Source organism: Manis pentadactyla, assembly GCF_030020395.1.
Source record: "Manis pentadactyla isolate mManPen7 chromosome 15 unlocalized genomic scaffold, mManPen7.hap1 SUPER_15_unloc_1, whole genome shotgun sequence".
NCBI lineage: Eukaryota > Metazoa > Chordata > Mammalia > Pholidota > Manidae > Manis > Manis pentadactyla.
The window spans coordinates 3,410,469-3,438,467 of record NW_026644588.1 but is presented as its reverse complement, the minus strand read 5'-3'; the positions used below and the strand labels follow the sequence as shown (position 1 = coordinate 3,438,467).

The window sequence follows — 27,999 nt, the reverse complement described above, 5'->3', positions numbered from 1 at the left end:
CTTCTATTTATCTGCACAAAATAGCACTAACAGAGAATCGACATTCTTTTCAAGAATTTATGGAACAGTGGCAAAAATTGACCCCTTACAGAGGGACCAATTTCAGATTACAAAATAAATTAGTCATAGGAACAGAAGTCCAGCATAGAGAGTATAACCAATAATATCGTAGTATCTTGGTATGGTAATCGGGGGTAACTACACTCCCCGTGGTGAGCCTTTAGCAATGTATGTAATTATCAAGTCACTATGTTGTACATCTGAAACCAATATGATATTGTAAATCAACTATATACCAATAAAAAATAAACAAAAAATTTAAAAATCAACCACTTATGAGTCCCCCAAGGAGATATCAAAATATTCTGTAGATTTACTGTCACACAAACCATGTTCTCTGACTACGAAAATCCTATCAGAAATCAAAAATTGAAAGATTAAAAAAAAACCCACAAAAATTAAAAGAGTGGAAAACACACATTTTAAAATGAAAAAGAAAGTTTCTCCATAAGTCCTGAGTTTCAGGGTAACAAGAACACCAAAGTTATGAAATATTTAGAAACCGAGGGAGTGATTCATGCTGCTCACAGTGATCCTCAGCGATGTGTCGCATTGTTTTGCCATTTTGCTGATGAGTCTCAGAAAAGGGAAGGCGCTTGTCCAAGGTAGAAAAGCCAGTAAATGGTAGGGCTGGGATTCAAACCCAGGGTCAGCTGTCTTCCTAGTCTGAATGCTTCATCTTGCTGCAGCAACTTGAGTTTCACATAAAATGGTAATGATCTGTATGTGATCAATATAAGTGGAATGCAATAAAATATTAGTCTTTTGATTCCATGTTCTTATAATATTTCTTTACAGAAAAATAATGCTTTTGTTTAAGTAGCAACAATTTTCATGGGCAAATAATAATGGAGTGTGTTTTTCTTCTAACCCTCTTCTCTTGAACACAGTTTTAAAGAGTACTTGAATGGTAATGCTTTCTCCCTCTGAAAGACTGCTTGGTTGAGGATAAGGTCAGGCCCTTAGAGGGTGGGGACGAGACCCCTGCAGGGCTTGAGACAGTGGCCTCAGGAGAGGCTGGGAAGGTCCTGGTAGGACTGAGGGCAAACCTAACCTCCATGCCAGTTTGGTTACAGCCAGTCCTGCACTGAGACAGCAGGAGAAAGGGGGGCTCTTAACCTCATCCTGACCAGGGGACGCTTTCCCATGTCACCTGACTGGGTGCTGGGGTGGGGATGCCTCAGTAGCTTGTGCATTGGCCACCAGGCCACTTTATTATATCTCTTCGAGTGGAAGCCCTAAGTTATAGATATAGCCCAGCTGCAAGCTCTGGGCTTCCTATATATATAGTATTTTAAAATATAAATTTGCAAATAGAAAACATAGTATTTACTTCAAATATATTTTTATAGACATGAGAAATTAAACATTTCAGGGGCAACTCTTTTAAACTATCTTATGTGGCAAATTTGTTATTAGCTTCCCTTCACCCATCCTCAGAAACCATCAATATTTTGCCCATCTTGTTCCATCCACTACTCCATCGCCGCCCCTCTTTTATTTTTCAGTTGGAGAATTTTAAAGCAGATCCTAGATGTCATTTGGAGTACTTACTACTCCAGATCTCATAACTAGAAGGCGGTGACTCCTGGATTCAAGCCTCTGCGGTCTGGCTCCGGTACCTGTGCTGGGAGGAAAGGTGGGGGTGAGAAACAGGGCCGCCGAGCAGACCACTGTGATGACGTTGTTATTACAAATCAGTGTACCTAACAGTCCTCCTGGGAACCTCCAAACTATTTTTGAATCTGGGTGCTCCGCATAATTTCGTAAGGCTGTGAGTGTGTGGAGAGTGGGTGCAGGACTCAGTATCGAAAGTGTAGCATTTCACTGATACACTCATGAAACTCCAGTTTACTGCAGGGGCTGCTTCTCTCCTGAAACATATTTGTAGAAATCACTATTTGCGGATGCACTCTGCTGCCAGTTCAAGAATTTAACATAGCAGGGATCAAGCATAGGTGACATCTGACTGAAGGCCTGAGCCCGTGGGGGTCCCCCGCTGTACTCCCATCAGGCGTGAGGAGCTAACTCATTAACTACAGCATTTCTGGAGTGATCAAAGGCTTGACACTTATTCTTGACTGTTTGAAAATATACCATTTTTAAGGACTATACAGGACTCAAGTCAAATGACTGCTAATGTCTCAATGGTACTGAATCAACATTTGAAGTTGACTGAGCCCAAGCAGAGAGCTCAGATCCTGAATTAGGTCCTTTGTGATCTGTGGAGATCAAAGGAAGATCCTGGGGAAGGACGTGTCCTGCTTTTAAAGCCTGGCACCCTTTCTCTGCAGGAATGAGGCACCAAATAAGAACAGGCCGGATATTCTAGACGTGGGGCTGGTGGCTGCAATAGTGACCCCATCGGGAAGGCCCGCCCCGCCGGGGGGCTCCCTCCCTGGGCCTGGGGGCGCTGAAGGGCTGGCTGCAGGTGCAGCAGATGGCCCTGACGGACGCACCGGGTGTGGGCTCTAGGAAGCCTCTGTGTGAAGTGGTCCTAAGTTCCCTGGAGGGAAGGAAGAAGAGCTTTCAATGAACCTGAACACTGGTTACTTTTTCCCATCAGCCAACCGAACTCTCAGAAAGCCAAGAGGAGAGGGTGAGGCAGGATTAGTATACGGCTTGATGAATTTTCACTAATAGACAGTATCTTTTAGATTCCCTACTTTGTAAGATTAAAATTTTAGCTCTCCTGCCTTCCCTACCTCTTTTTATTTTTGTATAGCAGGCTTATAATATTTCACTCTGTTATGTAACTACACTTAAGTCTTTGATGCTTTATCTAAAGGTTGAGCCTAAAAACTGAAAATCATATGATATTAATATTTGTGACTTACTGTTCCTAGTGGAGCTAATGAGGACTATAGTTCAATTTTCTTGTTTAGATCACTTTCTATTTTCATGGAATTTCCCAATGCCATTCTTTCTCCCTCCCTTTTGGCCCTTGAAGCACAATTTCAATTTTTGTTACCCCCCCCAACCTGGTTCACTGTGTGCCCCTTTCCCGCAGGCCCTCCTCCCCGGTGTCCTGCGTCACCCTGCTCTCTAGGCGTGCTACTCACCTGTCACCCTGGGAAATTCCTGCTTTGCATCCACTGGTTCCCCCAAATCATCCCGTCTTCACGCTAAGGCCCTTCCTTCAATTTGGTTGCACGTCTTCCATTGTCTTCCTATGCTCCTGAGTCACTGAATGTTGGAAAATGGTTTTTTTTCTGCTCTTACATTGGGTCCACAATTAGGATGAATGTAGAATTCTAGGACGACAGTTATTTTCCTCCGGCTCCTGTCAGGGACGGGAGGATGGGTAGTGAGAATGAGCCGGAGGGAAAGAGTGACCCGTCAGTAGAGTCTCATTTATCTGCCGCCTTCCAGGCTCGCTCCTGAAAGTCTGATTCCTGTTCCTCTCAGATTCCCATTCCTTCATCGAAGACCAGTTTTCTCTTTTCTTCTCTTTATATGAAGGCACATTTTGGAACAATTCAAATTCTAAAATTTTCATGATTTTATGGGAACTGAGAATATTTCCTGGTTCATCTTCTAATTAATTTTTTATTTTAAAAATAATCTCCAATTTGCCATGATCTTTTTCTTGCTTTTCTATAGCATTCTCTTCTTGTTTTATGGATGCATTTCCTTGACTGTCTTTGGAATATTTGAAGTTGCCTGTTGCCTGTCGTGCGTCCCCTCCAGGACCGTTGTTGCCCCTCAGGTACAACCTTCTTGCCTGTGCTCCTCCTTGGTGGGGGGTTGCCCGAGTCTCTGACCTGTGACTGTCCAGTCATAACTGAGAGCCAGGCCATTAACCGGCTGTGTGACAATGCTCTGTGTGGGCTTAGTTTTAGGACAGTTGAGTGGGTTATGGTCTGACTGTGGAGTCGTCTTCTCTGAGGTCTTTCGGTTTCTCCACAGAAGATGACTGCAGCTTTCTGGGTTTGCAGGGGCAGGATCTGAGGTGATGGCAAAGAAGGAGAGGGGAGGGGAGATGAGGGAGAGAGAGTGTGGGTTAGCAGGAGGGAGGGGCAGGTGATGGGGATCAGCGGCTAGCAGCTCCACACACAGGCTTTCCAGTTATCTTTCCTGCCCAGATGTCACACTCATCCTTTGTCCTACAAGAGGTCTTATTAATAAGGTAAGAGACTTTTTTTTTTTTAGATTGTGGATTTCTGCCACTTTTAATCTCTTGAATCTCATTTTAATGGGGTTGATGGAGGGCGAGGTCATATCGTGTGGTCAACGAGAAGCCGTAGTACTGTGTTCTACACCCGTATTTTGAATTGTTCTTTGACAATATTTTATTCTACTGTCCATTTTATATACATTGGCCTAACAATTTAACATTCATCTGTGTGAGAATTAATGAAACTCAGGATGCTAGGAGCGTCTGTGTGTCCTACACTATGACATCATTGCCTTTATTGTCCTCGTCTTAGCCCCCTGCTCCTGTCTGCTGTGACTCCGTCAGCAGCTTCCGAGGCACTTCCCCTCCTTCCTCGGCCTCCCTGCCCGCAAGTAAACTGCGAAGGAGATCAGTTTATTCATGGCTTTGAAAATAAATTGTATTTTGGTAAGTTAGAGTGGCCACAATGATCATGCCTTGCTTTTCCGTCCTGGAAACCCCAAACATCCCAAATTCACCCCTGAGAATTACAGAAAGCTAAAATGAGGGTGCTCATGTGTTTTGGGTGCCTTCCCCATGCCATGGCTTCTAAGGAATTTTAAAGAATGCTCACTGGCTGGCCTCCCTCTGTGATCGAGGGCCCCAGGGGGGCTTATTTCACCTTAAACCCAGAACATTGTTGAAAACAGGCTCTTAACCCAGTTCCTCTCCTATTTTCTATTTGGCCCTGTAAGAATATAGATGTCTGTGTTCTGCAAGATGAGGAAGACAAACCAGGTGTTTAGGGTGCCTGTGCTCAGCTCCTTAGGAAGACTTATGTCTTATTGATGTTCCAAGAGTCTTCATGAACATTTAAAGTAAATCAAGCTGTTAATTCACAGATTGTCTCACTGTGATGTTCCTCCTGGAAAATGAAACAAATAGTATCCGTGGTTCATTGTGAGTTGTCAGAAAGTCTCCATCATTCCTATGCCAATTTCTTTAGGCACTGCCCACATTTTTATTTAGTAAGAAGTTTGGGGGTTTTCTGAGCAATGCATACCCAGATGGGAAGTTTTGAAGCTCCTGCAGTTATTAAAAAGTTATTAGAAGTTGTAGGTTTCTGCTTTTTTTAAACAGAGAGTAGTTTTCCAAGTCTTCCTTCAGGTCTTGGAAATGTCAGACCCTACGTCCATTCCCATGAGGCTTCCCCAGTGAGTCCTGGTAGCGGCGTGTCACCTGTAAGCTGAGGTTCCATCTGATTCCACTCAAACCTATAACCTGTGTGTGAGTGTGGGCCAGTCATTTCTCTGTGTCCACGTCCCTTATGTGGACAGGTGTCCCTGAGAGCGCTGTCCATCATCCCCCTCTATGGGCTGACGGGTTTCCCTGGAAGCTCGTCCAGCCTCATCTTCAGAAACCTGGAACATATTTGTGTTTATGAGAAAGCATCTGAGTGGTGACCCACGTCCATACTGTGACGGTCTTTCTGGTTAGACTGAACACTGTTCCCTGGGGTAGGAGAGTCTCCTTGAACACAGAGTGTGCTGTGGTGTATATTAGACCAGAATGCAGCTGGGCGTAGGGGAATGGCTAAAAGGGAGGTACTGGCTATCAAGCTGAAATACCTGTAATTCAGTTGACTACAAACTACTCTTAACATGTGATCTGGCACTCAACTTTGACCCCCATATATAGATGCTGGGCACCCCTCTTGGAGGTCGCTTGCTGTGATTGCCCTGGCCATAGGTCCCACCTTGACAGTGTGCATCCAAGACCACGTGTGGGACTTAAAAGGGAAGAGGGGCTCCTCAACTTCTAAAAAGAGATGAATGAAAATCCAAATGGGTCCCTGGAAAATTATTTGTCCTATTATTTACTCGTTCATCATATGCTATTGTGCCTAGCATAGGATGTAATGTGAGAGATGTGGGTGGCTTAGATACGGGTCACAAACACCGCGCTTTAGGGCACTGATGAACTAGAGCTGCAGGGGATGGCAGTTATGAAAATAGCGAATACAATGCAAATATAGTCTGTTCTAGTAGAAGCTGCTCTTTACAATACTAATTATTCTATTATTATACATCCTATGATAATATATTAAGGCTAAATTGTCAGACCAACTCATATTCAAATATATTTAATATGGAAAAATATATAATAACTTTAATTTACTGCAAAATGGGACACATTTAAATTGGGTGAGTAGACTCATGTGGCACCACTGATTTTACATAATTACGTAAGTAAATATAAACTAATTTTTCATTAGATTTGGCAACATTCAAATTAGAACTTTAAAGAATCTTTAATGGAGACTTCTACCTTGTGAAAGTGATACAGGCATAGTTAAGATGTATATTGTTTTATTAATTTTTAACCAGTGCTTAGCATCTGAGCCTACGGGCATGTATGTAAATGCACAGGGTAATCCCCAAGGATCATTGTTCTGATCCCTCCACCTTGTCAGAATCTTTTCTAATTTCTTCTTACTATTGTTATCTAGAGTAGTTATTCTAAAAGTTATTCTTTAAAAAAAGAACCAAACAAAATAATAAAAAAAAACTCTTAGTGAGAGCTCGAGCCATGGCCAAATGAAAATAAACAGTGCATTTTATGAATCAAGAGCCTGAAGTTTCATTGATAATACCTGCTTTTAAATTCTTTTTTAGCTTTGCCTGGAAAATATTTCCCACAGTGTACATGGAGTGTCCTTCCTCAGTACTCCTGACATCTGGTGGGGACACAGGATCGTGGCAGGTATTGCCGGGTATTCTGGTTAATACTAGCTGTCAGAGCAATCTCTAAAACAAGCCAACACTTCAATGGCTCAAGTATGACAGTAGTTTATTTCTTGCTTATGTAATGTCCAAAACAAGTATTGTTTTTATAGTCTTTAAAAAAAATTTAAATGGAATAAAATTGATATGCAGTATTATATTAGTTTCAAATGTCCAACACAGTGACCCAGTAATTACATACGTCACCAGATGCTTGCAACACCAAGTGGAGTTCCCCATTAGCATCCATGATGCTGCAGTATTATTCGTTATATTGTATATGTTGCCCTTCCTACTGCCAGGGATCAGTTTAGAAAAAGCATGGGCCCCAGCCCTGACCAATGGGACCCAGAGACACTCTTCTGGAGACCGTTACAAGCTCTCCCCGCTCTTAAAAAGGGACACGAGGAAGGAGGGAGGAACGTGCTCTTTCCTGTGCCCTCTGGTTTGGACCTCGGGGCAGGAGGGGGTGATCCTCGTCCCTGCTGCGATCCGCATGCTGAGCTGGCCGCTGCTGGGAGACCCTGACTTCACCCCGGACACACTGGAACCCCCGTCATGTCCTGACTGCTTGTCACTACGCTGCTGACTCTTCTGTCCTTAGGCCCAAAGCAGGAGCTAAAGTCACGTCTTTGCTTATTTATTCCTGCTGCTCTCCTGCTCCTAAAATGTGAGCTCCCTGAGGGGAGCACCCGGGTCCCTCCTGGGTCGCTGTGGGCCCGCTGCATGGACCGGGCGCGGACACACACTGCGGCAGGCACCTCAGGGCCGCTCCCGGAATGCATGAGGACGCGGCCCCTCCAGGGCGGAGACTCAGCTCACGCGTTTCTGGGGCGCTGGTGAGTGGCAGGAGCCCTGAAGCCTTTGCTGACTCAACAGGCCAGAGAAGCCTGAAGACACCTGCTTCAGAACAAAATTTAATAGCGTTTACAGATGGACAAAATAAAATAACAATGAGCCAAGTCATTACAAGACTATGGTATGAAGGCACAGGGCACACGTAAAGGGACCGGGGCCTCTGGCACCAGCTGACGAGGATGCCACAGTGTCCGCTGATGGCGCTTCTCGTGCCTGTTGTTGGCTGATGCCAGCTATTCTGCAAGCTGGGCTGGTCAGTGGGGGGCAGGGGAGGTGGGGGTGGAGGCAGAGGGATGCCCTGAACACCTCAGGGAGGCTGAAAGGAGAGGGGACGGGGCCCGAGGTCCTCATCTCAATGATGTGCTGCTTGGCCCCGGCTCACGGCCCAAATCACCCCTGCAAGGGGCCCATGTCAGCCCCCATCTCCCCTTCCTCCTCCTCCTCCTCCTCTCCCACCTTAAAGGCCTTCGCTGGCCGCTCCTCCCCGACGGCTGTTTCCTCGGGGTCCTGAAGCCGGTGCCGCTTCATGTGGGCACAGCGAGTCCACATCTTGTCAAACACCCTGCAGAGTCAGCAGAGGACACAGGTCAGAGCAGGGGGAAGGTGGGCTGAGGGCCACGGGGACAGAGGGCAGGCTGTGCGGGTGCATCCGGGGACAGGGCTGGTGCCCACCTCTCACACTCCCCACAGGGAAAAGCGCCCTGGCCCTGGACGCGCCCCGGAGGCTCAGGGGTCCGCTTGGGAGCAGCACTAGGGCTCGCGGTGATGATGGATTCTCCCCTGCCACTCTCCGTCTCTGTCTTCAACTCAAGGGTTGGATGGTGGTGGCGTCTCTTCTGAGGGCTGCAAGTGGCCTGCAGAAGGGGCAGAAATGACATCACGGTGCCGACCTTCCACCTTCTGAGGGTGATGCTTTCCCCTGTAGGGGCCCCTTCCCCACCCCGACCTGGGTGGTCAGTAGGTCTTCAGACCAGCACTGAACTCCAGTGAGACCCCATTGCCCCAGAATCCCCTACCTTTGTTTCTGTTGGGTCTGCCTCGGCCAGCTTCCTTTTGACCCTCTTGTCCAGTCCTGGGGCCCAAGAAGAGGTAGTAAACCGGACACTCTTTTTCCAGCCATAGTAATACTGTACACACTGGGCCACAGTCTTTGTCCGGACCTGGTGAAAGAAAACAGCAGCGGGCTTTGGGCACTGCCCCACACGCCCCCTCGTTAGGCACTTCCTGAAAGCTCTCCTGGAATGCCTCTCCCTCTGGCCTGGCACGCCCCGGGGCTACAAGGAGCACAGAAGCACAGAGTCCTGCTGGTGATGAGGGGCCCAGGGTGACGCCGCCGTAGCCAGCACCGTCCAAGCTCTGCACGCTCTCTGAGCCCCAAGTCAATCCCGGGAGGCCTTCCCTACAGGAAGGTGTACACGAGGGCTCCCTACACAGGCGCTCACTGTGACGTCAGGCCTAATGGCTATGCATTTACCAGCTGGGACTCCCATCAGCAGGTACCACAAAGCCTTTGCAACAGCCAGGCAGCGCCCTGCAGTGCAGAGGTAGGCGGCCCACGAGAGGAGGGTGGGTTTTGAGGGCACAGTCGGATCCTCGGGCATTCAGACCCCACCATGTGCTCTCCCCCCACTAAGAATGGACCCCATTAATAATAACTTCTGTAAAAACAAAGCAGAACAGGAAAGTTTAATTGCTCTAGGAAGACAATTTCTCAGGAAAATTAAATTGGCCATTTACAATGTGGGGCTCCCTTTAGAAAATACTTTCTCCATGTGAAATTTTTCCAGCTCTGTATATCTTCAAAGACTCGGAGCTAGAGTAGTAAATCCTCTGCCTAAGAATTATCACTACGTTAGAAGAAAAAAAAGAAAGAAGTTGGACTTCTGCTTCCAGACAAGATGGAGCAGCAGGAGCTACACTGACCTTCCCATTCAAAACAATGAGAAGAAACAGTCAAAATGTCTGAAATGATGTTTGGGAAGACGCTAGGCAAGCCAAGAACAAGTCTTTCTGAGACAGAAAATAACCCCCACTGTCCCTACACACTACACCCTGAGAGAGTTTCCAGGCCACGGCCTGGGGAGAGGGGCCCGGGCAGAGCCCGGTGGGCTTCCTGAGCTGAGATGGGAGGGGGGTTCTGGGAGAACAAGGCGGTGAGAGTTCACAGGACAAGGCAGGACAGGGAAGAGCTGCTCAGAGGAAACTTCCAGAGATCGGGGGGCGCTCCCCTTGAGCAATCAGCAATGTGCTGACTAGCATGTGCACATGAGGTGGCCCAAAACTGGGTAAAGAACCGCCTGGAAGAAGTAGATGAAAAGGCTCTTTCTTGAAAAAGTTCAATGTACACCTATCATGTGAGCCACTCATTCCTTTCCTAAGTATTTACCGCCCTCCCTGCCACCAACACTACTTGGTCATGTAGAGATTTGAACGTGAATGTTCACAGAAGCTTTATAATTGCAGATACGTGGACACCACGCAGATGTCCCTCAATAGGGGAATGATTAAACCAACTGTGTTACATCCACACAATGGAATACTCCTCAGCAAGAAAAAGGGTCCACACAATAACATGGATGGACCTCAAAATAGTGATGCTGAGTGTAAGAAGCCACACAAGGCAGACAAGCAGTGCACATGCTGCAGGATTGATAGAAAACACTGGAAAATGCAAACTAACTTATAGTGACAGAAAGAAGATAAGGAGGTGATTAGGGACAGGGGTGGTAGGAAAAAGGGATTTACCAAGGGGGCAGGAAGAAACTTTTGGGGGTGATGAATGTGTTTCTTATCTTGATCATGGTGATGGTTTTGCAGGTATAAATATGTCAAAACATAAAATCCTACATTTTGGTTACATGCAGTTTTGTGTGTATCAAGTTAAAAGAACAAAAAACAGCCGACATTAAGTGTAGTATGTTCGCATCCTTTCTAAATATATGTATTTATGTATTTGTACATATGTATATGCACATAAGATCTGTACGGGCAAAGAAATGCCTGAGGGGCCCAACCGAAGTCAGAGGTCATCATTCAGAAGTAGGACGACGGGGATGGCTGTGGAGGGCTTTGAGCACGGGATGGCATTTCTGTACTGCCTGGAGGTGTTCACATCAATGGCTTTATAAACTACAAGCAGTTTACAGTGTGAACAGCGTGTCACCCCGATAGGCCCTCCAGCTCTGGCTCGGCTCAGCGGTGTGAGAGGAGGCCTTGCCTACACCAGCCCACCCACGTACACCTTACCATCTTTTGTATCAAGGAAAAGTTTCTCTTGTAAACACAGAATCCTTTATGAAAGAGCTCCTTCTCCACGGGGGTCCAGATGGCTGAACCTATCGGGGGAAGCAGGAGGGAAAAGGACGGTTCTGCGGCCGCAGCCGTGGCGGAAATGCAGCCTGCCCTTTTTAAAGCTGTCGTTACCGAGTACCAAGTATGTGCCAAGAATTCTGTTTTATCTCATACAATCCTTAGAAAATCCTTAGCAGGTTGGGACCAATACTATCCCCACTTTACAGATGCAATAACAAGGCTCCCATTGGTTAAGAGACTTGCCAACGGGAGGCAGGGACCCCCAGTTGCCTGACTCCCAGGCTGGGGTGCTCAGCCACTGCATCTGAGCCCGCCTGCACCTCTCCCTGGCCAGGGGATCCCTTTCCTGGCTGGGCACAGCCCGTGAGGGAACCACTGGAAGGGGGAAGGGAGGACCCAGCCAGGAGAGAGAGGCACCCCCTGAGGTCCCCTGGAGAGGAAAGGCCCTTCGGGAAAGGCAGGAGAAGGAGGGCCCCAAGAGCACGCCCAGGGGCACAAGCAGAGCCCAAGTACTAGCCGGGCACACCCACTCCCGCAGCCTCGCTCCAGTACCTGCGTAGTGATAGTCAGCCAGCAGGTGAGTTGGTGGCTTCTGGGGTCCGCTCAGTGAGAGGGTCTCTAGCGCCACCTGAAGCAGGAAGGAAAGCAGGCTACTTTCTGAGGGAGGGAAGGTGAGGCGGAGGCCTGCCTTCATCCCTTCATTCATTTGAAAAGCACTGACAGGTCCCCCTAAAGGCTCCGTCACCCCAGGGCTACTCAGCACGTGGTGGGGCCGTGGACTGGCCGCAGCCTGTGAACTGCAGTGGACGTACCGGCTCCGTCACTGCGCATACTGCTGAGTGCAGCTGGGGTTTTCCTCAGTAGGGTTTTCTCCACGAAGGAAGCAGTGTGCGGATTTATTCCGGCACCAGCTCCTTCCTTCGTAAGGACTGGCATTTGTAGGAGCCCTGCCTGTGCCACGCCCCATTGTGTTTTCTTCAAAGCACTAACCACTAACAATTTTTGAAAACAGATTTCCCTTTGTCCTAAAATTAAAATTTAAGCCCCACGGAGAAGGATTTTGCCTCGCTTACCAGTGCAAAACCTATCGGGAAGGGCCATGGAACCTGCAGTGCTTCCCCGGGGGGATGCCTCCATCCTGGGACAATGACCCCCCGCCACTGACTCCCCCACCCAAAGCCTGTCTGTGCCCTGCGAGCACAGAACCTACGGCGTGCGCCCCTTTACCTGCTGGTCCTGGTTCCCTCGAGGTGACAGCCACTGGTCGTTGGGAAAACACATATGGCTGGTCAGCCCTTCCTCTGTTTGAAACATCTGGCTGCAATTCTTGCAGACATATGTGCTCCTTGGCTCTGCCCAGTCTGCAGGGCCTCCATTTTGCTGGTTACTGTGGAGAGACACGGCAGGAGGGAAGAACGGGGGAAGGGGACTCCAACCCTGCATTTTTTGTTTTTTAATTTTTTTCTTTTCAAGTGTGATCCACTGACAACTCTCGATGAATCCGCAGAAATGGAGAAGATACCCCCTTCCTTCGTGGCCTGGCAGGCACTCTTCAGGACTGAAGCATCCAGAGCTCACTCGCCCAAGGCCAGCACATTAAAGCCCCCAGAGGACTTCCGAGGGGCTGAGCCCCCAGGCCCGGCAGGGAGGGGCTTCTGAACTTACCATCCGCCTGCCATGCTCTCCTCCTTCACTGGATCCGGGAGCCGGTAGTTATTTCCTCCCTGAAGATGAAAATACATCTGAGCCGACATATCAAAAATGAGGCAGATGCAAGGACTAAAACTACAAGGTGCCGAGAAGAAAACACAGGTGTGGCTCCGTGACCTTGGATTAGGCCATGCTTTCTTGGGTGACACAGAAAGACAGCAAACTGGACTTATCAAAACTTAAAACTTCTCTGCATCAAGGGACACCATCAAGAAAGTAAGAACCCACAGAATGGGAGAAAGTCATTACATGTTATACATCTCATAAGGGCCTTGTATGTACAATACATAAAGAACTCTTACAGCTCAACAAAAGTCAAATAACCCAGTTCAACAATGGGCAAAGGATATGAACAGACACCAAACCGAAGAAGACATATGAATGGCCAATAAGCACGTGAAAAGATGCTCAGCACCATCAGCCGTTAGAGCCACGTGAGTCAGACCGTGATGAGGCAGCACCTCACACCCACTAGAATGGCTATGGTAAAAAAAAAATTGGACAATAGCAAGTGGAGAAACTAGAGACCTCGTCCACCGTGGATGGGGATGTGAAAGGGCGCAACTGCTTTGGAAAACCTGGCAGCTTCTCAGATGCTTAAACACAGAGCTACCCCATGAACTAATAATCCCACCCCCAGGTCATTTCCAAGAGAAATGAAAATTTATGTCCCCACAAAACTTGTACAAATGCTCACAGAAGCACTATTCACGACTGCTAAGAAGTGGAAAAAACCCAAATGGCCATCAACCGATGAATAAATAAACAAAATGCGATGTGTCCACGCAATGGAGTATTTCTCAGCCATAAAGAGGAGCGAAGCCCTGGTGTACGCTACAACATGAGGGAACTTTCAAACATTATGCTGAGTGGAAGAAGGCAGACCCGAAAGGCCACAGTGTATGATTTCAACCATATGAATATACTAATAATCACCAGAAGATGTGATTTAAAATGGTCAATTAGATGGCATGTGAATATTGAAGCTATTTTTTTTTTTTTTTAGATAATTATTTTTTATTGAAGGGTAGTTGACACACAGTATTACATTACATTAGTTTCAGGTGTACAACACAGTGATTCAACATTTATATACATGATAATTCTAAGTACCATGAAGCTATTTTTTTTTTAAAAAAAGGATGTAGCCATCAGGTGCTCGACCCGAGCACATCACAAAGAGAAGAGGCTGACGCCCTGGGGCCCAGGTCCTCGTGGCCACAACCTGGGGAGGAACCAGGCTAATGCTGCACAAGTGCTGACACATGTGGGCACCCGTGCCCCACAGCCAGAGATGGCGTCTCATGCAGGAGCATTGAGGGGGAAGGAACTCTCCGTTTATATCCTCTGAAGAGTTTGAGGGGCAAACCCAGAAGGAAGAGAAGGGTAAGAGGAAAGCAGGCAGAAAAAACTCAGTGAGGAAAGGTGGCACGGGGCGTCCCAGCGACTCTGCAAAGCCTTCATCCTGGCGTTTTTGCGGGGGAGGTTGGTGGGGAGGCCACGATCTGTCAGGACCTTCACTTTGCCTCTGTGAAACTAGGTCTGAGGACGCACAGGCACTAAATAAAATGCCTGGATGACTCATAAATTCAGAAACAAGTGATAAGTGAGACTGTCATCTCACAGCATAAAGTCAGGTACCTGGATCCTGTTGGATATCATCAGTTTGGACTTTGAGTCTTGTGGGCGGTTCACCAAAGGACCTGCCGACGAGAAGGAGGCCATGGCCACCTTGCTGGGAGAGGCCTCACAGCACATATCCATTTTCAACTTCTCCTTCTGGAAGTCCGAGAAACGTTTGTCCTGCGAGTTACCAGGGATGAGCCTGTGACCTCTGCGCCAGGAGCAGGCCAGGCCCTTTGCACCTTTCATGGCCCCCGAGGCCAGGCCACTCTCTGCCTGGGCCTGCTTCCCTGGGAGCTGGGCTCCAGCAGGGTAGTCCCCACCTAGCTGGGTCTGCCGTGGGCCCCCTGTGGGGAGGATGTCCCCCAGGTCTAAGGACCCTTTTGTGGATCTCAGCTGTGTGGCCAGAGAGGAGACGTCTGGGTTCCCAGGGGTTTGCCATGGTGCAGGGGCCACTTTTGGTCCTCCCTTCGTGTCCCGTCTATTGCTGCCGGGCAAGGCCTCCCTGGGGTAGGCGGGCATGGTTTTTCCCTTGTGGGGTGGGGATCCCTCTGCCTCTGGGTTTCCAGGGCCAGGATAGAAAGAGTCAACCGTGGGTGCCAGTGGTGGGGGCGGGTGTGGCTGTGGCCCCTGCAGTGGCTTCAGCGCAGCCTGCTTGCCCTCAGGCACAGCATGCTGGGAGGAGGCCACAGCCACCTGGGGGCCAGAGATGATCCGCTGGGACTTGGCGATCATCTGGAGCACCTGCATCTGCTCTTGACTCACCAGACACTCCTGCGACTTCAGGAACAGCTGCCTGAAGAGCGGCGTGGCGTCAGATGACAGCCAGCTCAGCGTCAGGGCCTCCTGGAGGGCGGGCCTCTCCACGTGCTGTTGTGAGCAGGAGTCGCTGTCAGAATCGCTCTCCTTGGAAGCCCCGGTGTCCCCTTCCTCGCTGGCATATCCAGGGTCGCCTGAGGCCTCCCCAGGTGCCTTCAGGAGTGCGGGAGGGAGGGGCAGTGCGTCCTCCAAACTGGGGCCACCGCTGGGCGAGGGCTCCCCCGTCAGGGAGGTGCTGCTGGGCCTGGGCCCAGACTCGGAGCCCTCCTGAGGGGACACTGAAGTGGGCTTCTGGATGGCAAACACATCGTCCCCTTCGCTCTCGGGGCAGCCTGGCAGGTTCTGGAGCCACTGGAAATTGTGGTTTGATGGCTCGGCGCTGGCAGGCGCTGCCTGGCCTTGGATCAGATGCAGGCCGGCCGGCAGGGTTCCACCCTCCTGCCCGCTCTCCAGGGTGGGTAGTCGCTGGGGCGGCCGCTCCGACTCAGCTGGGTCGGGACCACCATCCTCTGCTACCCTGGAGTGAGTGGCTGTGAACTCAGCGGCGGGCTCCTTCCACAGGGAATGACACTCCTCGGGAACATCAGTGCCCAGGATCCCTGGGGACGCTGGGGTGCAGGGGTAGGGCCCCAGTGAGGGTGGGCAGGGGCAGGCTGTGTTTTTCCCTTCCCCGTCATCTGAGGGCCCGGCCAGGACCGGGCCGGGAGAAGAGATCTCCTGGTGGACCATGCTGCTCACAGTAGAGGGCAGGAGGTCTTGGTTGGGCAAAAGGGAGCCTGGGGACCTGGCTTCTGGAGGCACCAGGGACCGCAGGCCATCTGCAGCAGGCTGTCCGGCCACGTCGTGGGCAGGAGAGGAGTCCCCACAGGCTTCTTCCTCAGGGGGGGCCTCCTTCAAGACATACAAGCCGTGCTCGACCTCGTACTGCCGGCGAAGGGAGCGGTCATCACAGTAGCTCTTGCTGCAGCCCTGCTCCATGCACGCAAAGGGCTTGGTCTTCTGGTGGGGGAGCATGTGCCCAGTCCTACGGTCACGCATGAGAAGCGACTCAGAGGGCACTGGGGCTCAGCCTCCCACTGCAGGGTCCGGAGCCTGACTCCCCCCACAGTGCTCCCAAGGGGCAGTGGAGCTCAGAACCACGGTTAATAACCTGCACTCAGACCCCGGCTATGGTCAAAGCATCTGGAAGGGGTGACCCTCTCCCTCACCGTTAAGGAAACCCCTTATCCGAGAGATAAATCAACAGAAGCCAGGCCAGAGTTCCCCAGAATGGGTTTCCCAGGAATGCCAGCCCTCCCGAGTGGCTCCCTGAGGACGTGGGCTCCACTGGCAAGTCAGTCCCGACAGAGCACCATGTGCTTCTTGAGGTTCAGGGGAGCAAATGTAAAAGCCACATAGCAGGTAGATAGAGGGTCATCTGTCTAACCCTCCATGTCTCTGAAACATACTTGCCCACAGAACTGTTTTCTGAAATAGTTCCTCTTAGTGCCCTCAAGAACCAAGTTTTGCAGAATACATTTGAGGAAAAGCACATTGGGGAGGATCCTGTCTTTAACAAAGGAGTCTTTCCCCTACCATAGAATTCCTATAAGGAGACAGCTGCCTGAAACCCCCCACAGGAAAAAATACAATTTACAGATGCCCAATCAGAACTTCCTAGAAAACACCTAAATGTGCCTCCTGTAATATAAATGAATACAAACAGGCACTATGTTTATGTCATTCTTATATCTACATTAATAACCTAAACAGATGAGTAAATCACCCTCCGCATTCCGAACACCCTACTCTGGACAGTCCTAATAATGCGGCAAATGGGGCGTGTCTGATAAATGACAGAGCCCTTCCCCAAAGGGCGGCCCTGGCCTCCAGTTGAGGAGAGTGGCAGAGACCCAATCTCCAGCTCCCCTGTTAACAGGTCTGTGACGTGGGCAAATCGCTGCCTTTCCCCGGGGTGGGGGGCTTAGGGAGAGGATGAGTCGGAAGGGGGGTCAGTCAAAGCCCCGTGGGAAGGGCAGGAGCGTATAAAATGCAATGGACTGCCGTCTAACACTTACCAGTCTCTTGGTTTGAGGAGGTCTGTCTGTCCTTCCTCACTAGCAAGAAAAGCTTATCATTTAAGAGACATTAGGAACAAAAGGAATTCTGCTCCAGACTCCTAATGGGCTTTCTTTTAAAACCAAGAGTTAAAAAGAAAAAAATAAGGAGTTAAAAAAGACAAACAAGAGTTAATGCTCCGTTGCCACGTTCTAGACAGAGGTATTTTGGCATCTCTCATGCCCTGTGGAGTCTGGTACATGGGCGTCATATAAACACGGGCTGGTTCTCCTCAGGCACCTGCCACTGTCTCCAAATATTTCTCTATAAAGTGAACCCGATTCCCTCCATGACAGAATCGCCTCGGGAGGTCCCATCTGCAAATCAAGGCAGTGATTTTCTCACTGGTGTCACTTTGGGAGCTGGGAAGGGTGACCTGTTCAGGGCAGTGTCAGGCCTGTCCCCAGACACGGAGTCCGCATCTAAGCACGGGTCACAGGGACCCAACAGGGTCAGGGTGTGTTGGGCTCATCTGGGAGGAGATGAGAACGACCTAGGAACTCGCCCCCTACCCCCCAAGCCCCTGCACAGACGTTGGTGACCAGACTCCTACATACAGTTGGTTGTGGCGCTTAAAGGCCTTGCTGCAGATTCCTCAAACATGTGTCCGTTCCTGGCTGTGCGTCAGGTAGTGCTTGCTCTGGGAGCTGGTGCTTCTCAACACCTTCCTGCAGAGGCTGCTGTCCAGAAGCAGGCTCTCAGGCGAAGTGGGGTGCCGCTTTCCTTTCCTCGGGCGCCCGGAGGTGGCGCTGCCTCCTTCGTCAGCCTCTCTAGGCACCTGAAGCTTGCCCAGCCTCAGGTCTAAACAAACAGAAGGAGAAAGCCCAGGTTAGAGGCACCTGGGGACATGGAAGAGCTGGGCTGAAGCGCCCCCCGCCTCTTAGAACCGCAGGAGGCTTGGGAAGGGAGGCCCGGGAGCCCTTTCTGCACCTCCAGCACCTTAACTCGCAGAGAAAACAAGGCTTAGACCAGAGAGTGGGGAGAGAAAGGACCCTGGTCTGGCCACGCTGCCAGACAGTGTCCAGTCAGTGGCCCAACTGTGGTCACTTGTGGCCTGGAAGGATTCTAAGAACCAGGTTGCCGTGGCGGCAGGGGCCTTATGACATCATGGCTCTCTCACAAGGGCAAACCGGAAAGACGTAATCCAAAATTTACTGAAGGATAAATCCTTTCTCCCAGCCACTTTTACCTTAGGTGTTTTTTTTTTTTCATTTTTTTATTTTTTTTTACCTTTGGGTTTTTGAAGGAAATAATGTAGACTTATATGAGGAGTTAACTGCAAGGGAATTACCCGCAGCGTTGCCTTTCCTGTTAGAAACAGCCTGCTATCTGATCAGAGAGAATGTAGGTGACACCGCTGTGGTTTAAATGGTCTAGGAAATAAGCATTTAAGGTAAAACTGTGGAAAACTATCTGATGACATGAAAGGATATTCATGCCTTAATGCTGAGAAACGCACAGCCTGTTACAAAACAAAATTATCCTAGTCTTTAAAAAAGAAAAATAAATGTTAATAGAGAACAGAGAGAACAGAATAGACTGATGGGATTATGGGCCAATTTAATTTTCTTCTTCTTCTGTACTGGAATATGTTTCCATGCTTTCTGTGTCCCTTGGTAAAGTGATAAAAGTTATTTTAACAAGTCGTGTCACCTGAGGACCAGAGGAAGGGACTGGGGGTGTGCAGGTGGCAGAGGGGAGGTCTTCAAATATCCCGAGGGCCAGCTTGGGAAGGAAGGAGCAGATTGCTTCTGTCTTGCAGAGGAATGGCTGTCTGCAGAAGTTCCCATCTGGGACAGAGACAGCTTGGGGACCAGGAAGCAAGGGAAACTGACCTCAAATCTCCAGAACCTAAGGCCCTGGGTGCCAGGACTCTGCAGGCTGCCTGCTGGGCTCACAGACACTCAGTAACTGTCCCTGGTGTGCATGAATCATGGGAGATTTTTCTACCCCTCAGATTGGTCTTCCAGGTGGAGCACACTGCCTCATGAGAGGGCAAGTTCAGAGATCACCATTTATCTGTGACTCTGCAGAGGTGGGGGCCAAGAATCCAACAGGCCAGGTTGTGGGGGGCGGAGGGGGCTCAGCTTTAGGAGCCAGAGTGCTCAGCCTCTGAGCCTGAGACCCAGCGGAGAGTCCCAGCAGCAAGGAGCCCGGATGGGGCCTCCAGGCCCAGCCTCTCGTCCTGATCTGCCTCTGGCCACTGCCTCCTGTTACTTCACTGTAAGGGGGTATGTGGTGGGGGCTTGATAATGGGGGGAACCTAGTAACCACAGTGTTGCTCGTGTGATTGTAGATTAATACCAAAATAATAAAAAAGGTGGAGCATAACTCCTTCCTTCTTAAGTGACTTCCTGCACAGTGTGGGGAGGAAGACTGAGTTGAGGGTGGAAAAACCTGACAAGCATCGCCAGCCAGGTGGCTGAGGCTCACACCAGCAGGGATGAATCACCACATTGATACATGCACCCTTGGTAACACGTGATGACAGTGATGCTTCACCTCTATGGTCTTCCAGCGTAACCATAATAAAAACACACAACTGAGGCACACTCTCCAAAATACCTGACCAGGACGTCTCAAAGCCGTCAAGGCATCCGAAACAAGGAAAGTCTGAGAAACTGTCACAGCTGTCAGAAAACAGCGTAAAACCTCAATGTGACTTATTCCCACCAGGAGGTTTAAGACATTTTAACAGTAAAGTATTAACAAAGGGCCACGCGGTGGCAGCTGTTTGGGCTGAGAGTCGGGTGGGAACTGATGAGGGCCTGGCGCTACCTGGTTGAGTTTTTTTAAACTACCAATAAGATTAAGACAAATGTAAGGGAAAGATGCAACTGGTTCAGATGCCGTCCGAGACACAGTGTGAACCTGCAGTACTCAGCCAGTGATGGGGCAAGGGGGGGGGCTCACGTGCCAGGGGATAAATCATTTGCCCCCACTGCCCCAGGGGTGCCCGCTCACCAGCCTCCCGGTCCTGCAAGACCGTCACTGAAGCCTCGCTCTGCTGTCCTCTTTGTCGCCGTGTCCACTTACTGGGTTTGGACCAGGGAGTGTTTCTCACAGGATTCATGTGAGAGAGTAAACCTCCTGGGGCTCAAGGCTGAAAGGGGTTCCCCGCCCGGCATAAGTTCTCTGTGAATCTGCTGAGACTGAATAAACACAAGGGTGGAATACTCGGGAGGGGGTGTTTATTTCTCACTGTCCAGTCTCCGTGCGCACTCATCTTTATCTCCCAGTGCTCGCGCCCCCTCTCGCTGTGCTGTGCTCCCCAGCTCTCTCCCCGTGTGCCCCCAAGTCCTCCCTTTCCCTGCTGCCAGTTCTGCTTGCCCCTCCCCCTCCCTGCAGGAGCAACTTCACGGGGGGTGGGGGGTCCCTGCTGACCGGAGGGCGCCTGACCAATTCTGTACCAGAAAAGGAGCAGTGGAGAGAATTACCATTTCCCGTCCACTCCATGCCCTGACCAGCAGTCCAATTACAGACTGGTGGCCGTGCTGTGCTAATCATCCCACTGGTGTGCAAACAGGCCCTTATACGCATCCGGGTGGGGATTCTAGTTGACGACTCCCATTTACCCAACACCCCCCATCACATTGCTTGGGGAGCATTGTGTATTTCATCTGTCCTTGTCCCCGCCGCGACAAAGAATTGGAGGGCAGAGACACTAGTGAAGCAGAGTAAAAGTTTTATTTAAAGTAAGTTAAAGAGAGAAGTGCAGCAGGCAACCTCAGCAAGGAGAGGCGCCCCGAAGGGTTTGGAGAGAGAAAGCTTAAGATTAAAAGGTTACGCACTTAGCAAGTGCGGGCGACCTCAGAGATGGGAGCGCCCGGAAAGGTTGGGGTTTCCCCCGTTTAAGGATTCTTTAGGAATGTGACTAAGGACTGGGGTGCAGACTTGTTAAATGGTCTTTGAATACTTACAATTACAACAAGGAAGTTCTCACACTGATTTCTCCCTGGAATATCGGTGTCTGGGTCTGGGAGCAGATCAAACAGCTTCCTTCCCAGCCCCCGAGGTGGGATGAGCTGTTCTGTTTGCTAAAGAGCAACTTAAAAATCCTACATTTTTAACTTCCTGGGTATTAAAATACACTCTTTAAGATGGAATCTTTCCTGCCTTTTACTATGTTGTTTACTGCTGGGGCTCCATGCTAAATTAGTTGCCTAGGTTACAGAACTACTTAACTAGGCACTGAAGGAGAAAATAAAACAGCATATAAGTAAAGGTAAAGATAAAGTAAGCTGGGCCTGGAAAAACCTGGACAGGATCACTGACCAAAGAACCAAGTGGCACTAGGAAGTTTTGGAGTGTTGAGGGTTTTACACCGGCGGCTCAGACCGGAGTTATCTCCCAAGGTCTGAGCCCTGAACAAAGGCAAGGGGAGCAATATGTATCTTTCTGCTTTCGTATCTGCAACATTTCTTCCTGCACAGCAAACGAGCAGCAGAAGGGAGCCACCTGGGCCAGACTGCTGTCCTTGCAAGGCGTTCCCTGTGAGTCACACTGCTCTGACTGCAAACTTCCAGCCCTGCTTTTCCCGGAGGCCCTCCCCCTACTCTGACTACACCCGCGCTCCCTGTCTCACAAGGACTGGAGATCTGCACCAGGACAAGCCTCCGCCCTCCAAGCCCTCCTCGCCAGGTCTCCTCTTTGGGAAAGTCTTTGAACACAGCGGAGGGTTGAGCTCTGACTCCAGGACGAATGGCGAAGTGCAAGGGCGGTTACTGGGGTGTCAGTGTGAAGAACCGTATTTTCCCCAGGTAGACTTTTCGTTTCACATTCTAGTTTGCATGTCCCTCACAGAAAATTCCAGGATTTAATTAAATTGCTTGAATTGATTTCAATTGCAGGTAGGTTCCTGGATCCAAGAACGGCTCCACACAACCCCCCCACCCCACCCCGCTAAGGTCCTGGTTCCCGGATTCTCAGTTGCTTCAGCCTCACTGGCAGAACTTGCGTCCATCCCGCTGGAAAAAGCTTTTCACTTGAACTGTTCTTCACTGTGAGGGAGAAGCCATGTTTCCCAGCGTAAATGGTCCTCAGAAATCTGCAACATTGTATCTTGAACAGTCTGAAGCACAGACATAGGCAGGATGCAGCCCTTCACGGAAAAAGGAGGAAAAGCTAGTGAACAAGGCACCAGCCAGCAGGGGACCGGGCTGACCCCGCCCAGCTCAAGGGATGGGCCTCACCCGCCCGCGGTCATGCGCAGTCCGGCCCCGCGCACGCCCCGCCCCCAGGCCATTCGCTTCTTGCTGCCGCACGCGCAGGTCCCCGCAGACCCGGAAACGCCCAACGCGAGGGGGCGGAGGCAAAGGAAAACGTATGTCCCGCCCCCCTCCGCCCTCTTAAACTGGTCCGGGGTCCCTTCGGTCTGTTCCCCGCCCACCACCGTGATACTTCCACGTCGCTGCGGGCGCCCGCGCGCACCCCTCGCGTATCACAGTCCCCGTGAAGCTGGGCCCCGCCCCTGGCCTCGCTTCCACCCGCCTTTCCCGTCGTTTTCTTGCCTGAAGCCCTTCCGTGGCGTCTCGGGCCTCCCGCGCCGGGTGAACCTCCACCACGGGCTGTGCGGCTCCCGAAGAGCGGCGCCAGCCGCCCAGCACCAGGACGAGGCCCACCGCGCCCGCCGGTCCCCTGCTGGCCCCTCCCGCCGCCCCTAACCGCCTCTCCGCGGCCACGGGCCGGGCCCTCTGCCCCCCAGGCCGCCCCTGCCGAGGCGCCTCCTCCCCGGACCGCGGTGCGGGAGGGGGACACCGGGCTTGAGCCCCGGATTCCGCCGACGGTGAACGTGCTCTCCCGGGAGGCCGCGCCCAGTGCCGCAGCGCTCCTGGGCTCGCGGGCGACGGCGCTGGGGAGAAGCCGGGCGGGAGCGGCGGGGACAGAAGCGGGCGAGTGCGGAGGCCGGGAGGCTGCGGGAGAGCAGGCGCAGGGAGAGGACGGGCGAGCCCGGGAAGGAGCAGGCGGCGGAGCCGGGGAGGCTTAGAACCTGCGGGGCATCCGGGCGAAGGTGAGTCCCCGGGGAGGGAGGCCCTTGGGGGGCGGCGGGGAGGCGCTCGGGGCGGGGTTCCGGGGAGGGTGCGCGCTGGGAGCCGTGGCCGCAGGGCGGCGTGGTTCAGGGCCCGAGAGGACCGGGGCGGCCCGGAGGGCGGAGGAGGGAAGCAGAGCCGTTGGGGGTGCCGTGGAGGGGACGGGGGGCGCGTGAACGGGCGGGAGGGCAGGGGAGTGACTGCGCTGGAGAGTGTAAGAGGGCGGGCGGAGGGCGGGAGTGCGGGGAGAGCGGGGACCGTGAGGAAGGCCGGGGAGAAGGGGCAGCGGGAGGGGGACCAGTTGCAGTGCGCGGAGCAGGGGGGAGAGGAGGCACCGAAGGGACAGACGGCAGGAGAGGGGAGGGCACCTGAGTGAGCAGCAACCCAGCGGGAAAACACAAAATCAAAGAGAAAAAGAAATAGGGAGGTGGATATACAAAGTGAGAGACGGAAACAGCATTAGAGAGGCGGGGGTGGAGGCTGGCAGGGCGGTGGTGGTGAGGCTCTGGATCCTGATGATGCTCCGTGATGCAGCTGTGATGCATCGGTGGCTTTGAAAATACATCTAAAATTCGTTTCAGTGGTGGAGGGAACACTGAGAATTGCAAAGCTTCTAATAGGCCTGGGCAATTTATATTGTATGTCAGAGAATAGCTGACATTTGCGACTTCTTTTAGCCTGAGGGCAGTGACCTGACTTGGTCAGTGGTGGGTCTCCCCCTTCCGTTTTCCTGGGGTGGCTTAGAAGTTGGGAAAGACAACTGTGGACGAAACGACTGTCACTATACGGTGCTGTTTTTAAGGGTACAGTAAAATGAATGCTTTGTTTTTTAGTTTCTTTATAATGGGATTTTATATATGTACATATATGATATATATAGACACTTAACACTTAATTCATAATTTGGTAGTTTGAGAGAAATGTTACTTCTTTGATTTTCTACTTCCTTATGATTCTCAAGTAAGTTTTGTTGACCTTTAATAAACTCATGTCATTCTTTTATTAGGATATATTCTAACATGTACTTTTGACATCAAAATGACTTAGACTCGAAAAGCTTAGACATCATTTCCTTTTTAAACTTGTTTGTGGTTTAAGTCAGGCCTGCAGGCTTTCTGCCCTGTATCTTCTGTCTTGGATGGACGTGTTCTTTGGTGACCAGTTAATAATTTTAGACTGTTTGACTGGTAGTTGGTAGGGATGTCAGTGATGTTTTAAGAGTCAAAGACTAATTGAAGGAGTTTTGTAATACTCAGTTTTCTTCCCTTTTATGTGATTTCTTAGCATAGTGAGCTGTGACCTCAGAGTAGTTGTTCCCCTCTGGTCTCTCCCGTCTTTTTTCTGCCGTGTTGAAGATGTGCCGGATTGACTTGGAAGCTCTGTGCAACAGAGCCCAACTATGTCTGGTGCAGCAATATTCTCAAAACAAATAAAAACAAAACCTCACCCATCTGTAAAGCTGAAATGAAAAGGAAATATGCTCAGCACTTATTTCTACAAGTTACTTGTTCAGTGTTGTGCACACCTGTAGTCACTTTTTCACAATTCTGCATTTTAAAAACATTTCACAATCACTTTCTGGAACGGAATTAAGTGCTGATATCAGGGTGAGAACCTGGGTGTGTAATCCTGACTCCTGGATGTTACTTCGGTCGCAGCCACAAATGGTGGTATGTGCATCCGAAACACACAGAGGCCCCCCTCGCACACAAACACAGGCCTACTATGCACTCTATTCTCCCATCTTTAAAAGCAAACGTTATCGCACACACTGCAGCAGTGGGGACTCTGGGACTCTGGCTGTCCCCACACCCCTCTTCAACTCACAGACCCGGCCTTGATCACACCCCATGGAGGGCTGACACCCCTCCCTGCAGCCACCACCAACCTCAGGAGAGACGCTCAGCGCCCTGGTGCTCACTGCTGCACACAGGTAACCTATGTTAAGGCTGGTCCTGTCTCACCTCCTGGAAGGAGAACCTCTGGTCAGGAGACACTATATAAAGATTTTCACGCTTGTAGTAACACCATTTCCAGGAAATAATTGTAAAATATTTTTAAAATACAGAATCACAAAAACATAGCTACACGTGTGCAAAATATTGAAAGAGAGTCAGTTGTAAGCTCTGAGCAGATTTCTTTTTAATTTCGCCTTTATTGATGCATAGGTTTTTGGTGCAGAGTGTGCGAGGGCTTCCCAGGAAGGCAGAATCTGAAGAGATGGTGGGGGAACTCACCCGTTGGCCTAAGGAGGCTTCTGTCCGCGAGTCCCTCCTCAGCAGTGGGCAGCAGGGGACCGTCCTTTCCACACCGGGAGGTCCCCCATGTGGTTGTGGCAAAGGAAGGGAATATGATGACTCTAAGCATTAAACGGCATGTTTTCCGCATTCAGGATTGGCTTCTAAGAAAGACTCATGTTCCCTGAGGCCAAAGTCTGGAAAAAGAGGAGGAGGACGGCAGAGAAGGAGCCGGGAATGGCTGTTCCTCAGGTAAAGTCCCTACCCTTTGGGTGACCTTCTGTGTCTCCTTCCTGAAGGGCCCTTCCTGGGTCTCCCTGATCCCTGACCCTGACTGCGTGTCCCCTGGTCACTGCACTCGCCCCTCAGCACCTCTCATCCCCACTTCGGTTCCATGTCAGCTGACCCAGTGACATGGGGCTTGTGCGGGGGCTCCCTGGGCATCGTCCTGGGCAGGGCTTCCCACCGTGTTCAGGGGACAGGGCGTCAGGGTGGGTGGGCAGCAGGGACGCGTCTAGGGCTGTGCCTGGATGCACCGTCAGCTCTCCGTAGCCCGGATGAAAGAGGCTGCAGGGGGAAGCCACGTACTAATGTTCATAAGTATGTGGTAAGTTGTGGGAAAGGAGACCAAAAAGGGGCAATCTTTTCTGCCTGATTTTGAATATATTTGAAGTTGGACATGTGAGTCACTGGCCCTAAATCTTAATGATTGGGAAACACCATCAGAGATAGAGGGTGTGGGATTCTATCATGCATTTTAACCTATGGCGTCCACCTTTCCGGCACGGATGGCTCCTGTTTCGTGTGCGTCGTAATGACCTGGGTGGGACTTCCGGTACTTCAGCACTTTGCACGGTACTCCGGGCAGGGTGCATCCTGGGCCGCTCCCCGGGCTTGAAGGCGAGCTTCCAGTCTCAGCACTGCGTGTGCCGTTCTGTGTGTGCCTTTCATATAGGGCCCTGCTCGCGTTTACTATTCCTGGTTCCTTCAGTGTTTATCTTTAGAGTTTGTCAAATGTCAACTTTTTTCCCTATTAACTGAGATGATTGTGTGTTTCTTTTCCTTTCCTTGCTATTAATGGAGTGCATTAACATTCAGTGGTTTTGTATGTTGACTATTCCCAGCCATGCAGGAATAATTCCACCTGTGGTGGTCTGTACTGGTTTGAATGTGCTGTTGAGTTCCATTTGCTCGTATGTTAAGTTTTTGCATTGATGTTCTTCAGGAATATCGGTTTCTACTTTTCTTCCTGTGTCTTTTCCTGGGTTTGGAATCAGATTCATGTGATTCCATAGAAGTGTTTCTGAAGATTTATAGCAGGATTCGTGTTTATTCTTCCGTAAGTATTTGGTAGGCTCCTGGGGAAGCCTTCTGGCCCTGGGTGTGTGTGTAGGTTTCTGAGGACCGCGTGACTCTCTCTAGTTGTAACTGTTCACATTTTCTTTATTACTCGGTGATGCGGTCTGCGAGGTTGTATGTTTCTCTGAATGTTCCCGTATTTTCTAGGATATGTAATTTCTTGGCATATAATTGTTCATAGTACTTTCTTGTAGACCATTTTCAACATTTCTGGGAAACCTGTTGCAGTGTCCCCCTTTCATTTCTGATTTTACTTGAGGGCTTGTTCTCTCTCTCTCTCTCTCAGCCTAGCTAAATGTTTGTCAATTTCTAAATCTTTCAGAAAACCTGTTCTTGGTCTCTTGATTTTTAGGTTTTCCTAGTCTCTGTTTCATTTCTCCCTGCTCTGATCTTACTCCTTCTGCTAAATTTTGGTGAGTTTGTTATTTTTCTGATTTCTTGAGGTATAAAATCCTATTTCTGATTGGAGACCACTCCTTTTCTGTAATGTAAAACTTACCACTGCAGGCATCCTCCTCAGTGCCGCTGTCACTGCGTCCCCCGAGTTTGCTGTGTTGTATTTCCATTTTTATCGTGATAGTTCTAAAAATCCTTGTGACTTCTTGGACCTTTTTATTTAAACATGGTGTATTCCATATTTTGTGGAGTTGTCTGTTTTCCCTCTGCTATTTGTTTCTAGCTTCACTGTGGATAGAGAAGATACATATTATTACTTCAATCTTCTGAAATTTTTTGTTTGTTTTGTGTCACAACATGTGGCCTGTCCTGCAGAATGTCCCGCGTGCGCTTGCGTAGAAGGTGCCCTGCGGCTGCGGGGGGGTGTCCTTCCCGGCTGTCGGGCCCCTCGGGCTGTGGAGCCGTGTGAGTCCTCGGGCTCCTTGCCCGCCTGGCTGGTTGTTCTGTCCGTGTTAACACTGGGGTGTTGGCCCTCATACTGTTTCTGCGATGCTGTCTGTCTCTCCGTCCCCTCCTTCCGTGTTTGCGTCATCGCTCTGAGAGTGCGGGCATGTTCGTAA

General features: G+C 50.4%; 1 protein-coding gene and 1 pseudogene across 1 annotated transcript; both read right to left on the bottom strand.

The window, feature by feature from the left end:
• Window positions 1–7: 7 nt before the first annotated feature.
• On the bottom strand, window positions 8–22,321 carry LOC130682297 (zinc finger protein 541-like; annotated as a pseudogene).
• Window positions 21,027–27,971, bottom strand: LOC130682296 (uncharacterized). The gene is made up of 3 exons (XM_057496677.1): window positions 27,775–27,971; window positions 22,869–23,592; window positions 21,027–22,459 (listed from the first exon to the last, which is right to left on the bottom strand). The coding sequence occupies exons 1-3, from the start codon at window positions 27,969–27,971 to the stop codon at window positions 22,340–22,342; spliced, it is 1,041 nt and encodes a 346-aa protein (XP_057352660.1). The 3' UTR covers window positions 21,027–22,339.
• Between the last annotated feature and the right edge of the window lie 28 nt (window positions 27,972–27,999).

Coding starts and splice junctions, on each gene's coding strand:
- LOC130682296 (XM_057496677.1), bottom strand. CDS start 27,971: ATGACGCAAACACGGAAGGAGGGGACGGAGAGACAGACAGCATCGCAG. Junction 23,593..27,774: donor AGCCGCAGGGCACCTTCTAC/GCAAGCGCACGC, acceptor TACACTCTCCAG/CGCAGTCACTCCCCTGCCCT. Junction 22,460..22,868: donor ACGCCACGGAAGGGCTTCAG/GCAAGAAAACGA, acceptor TTTTCCGTGAAG/GGCTGCATCCTGCCTATGTC.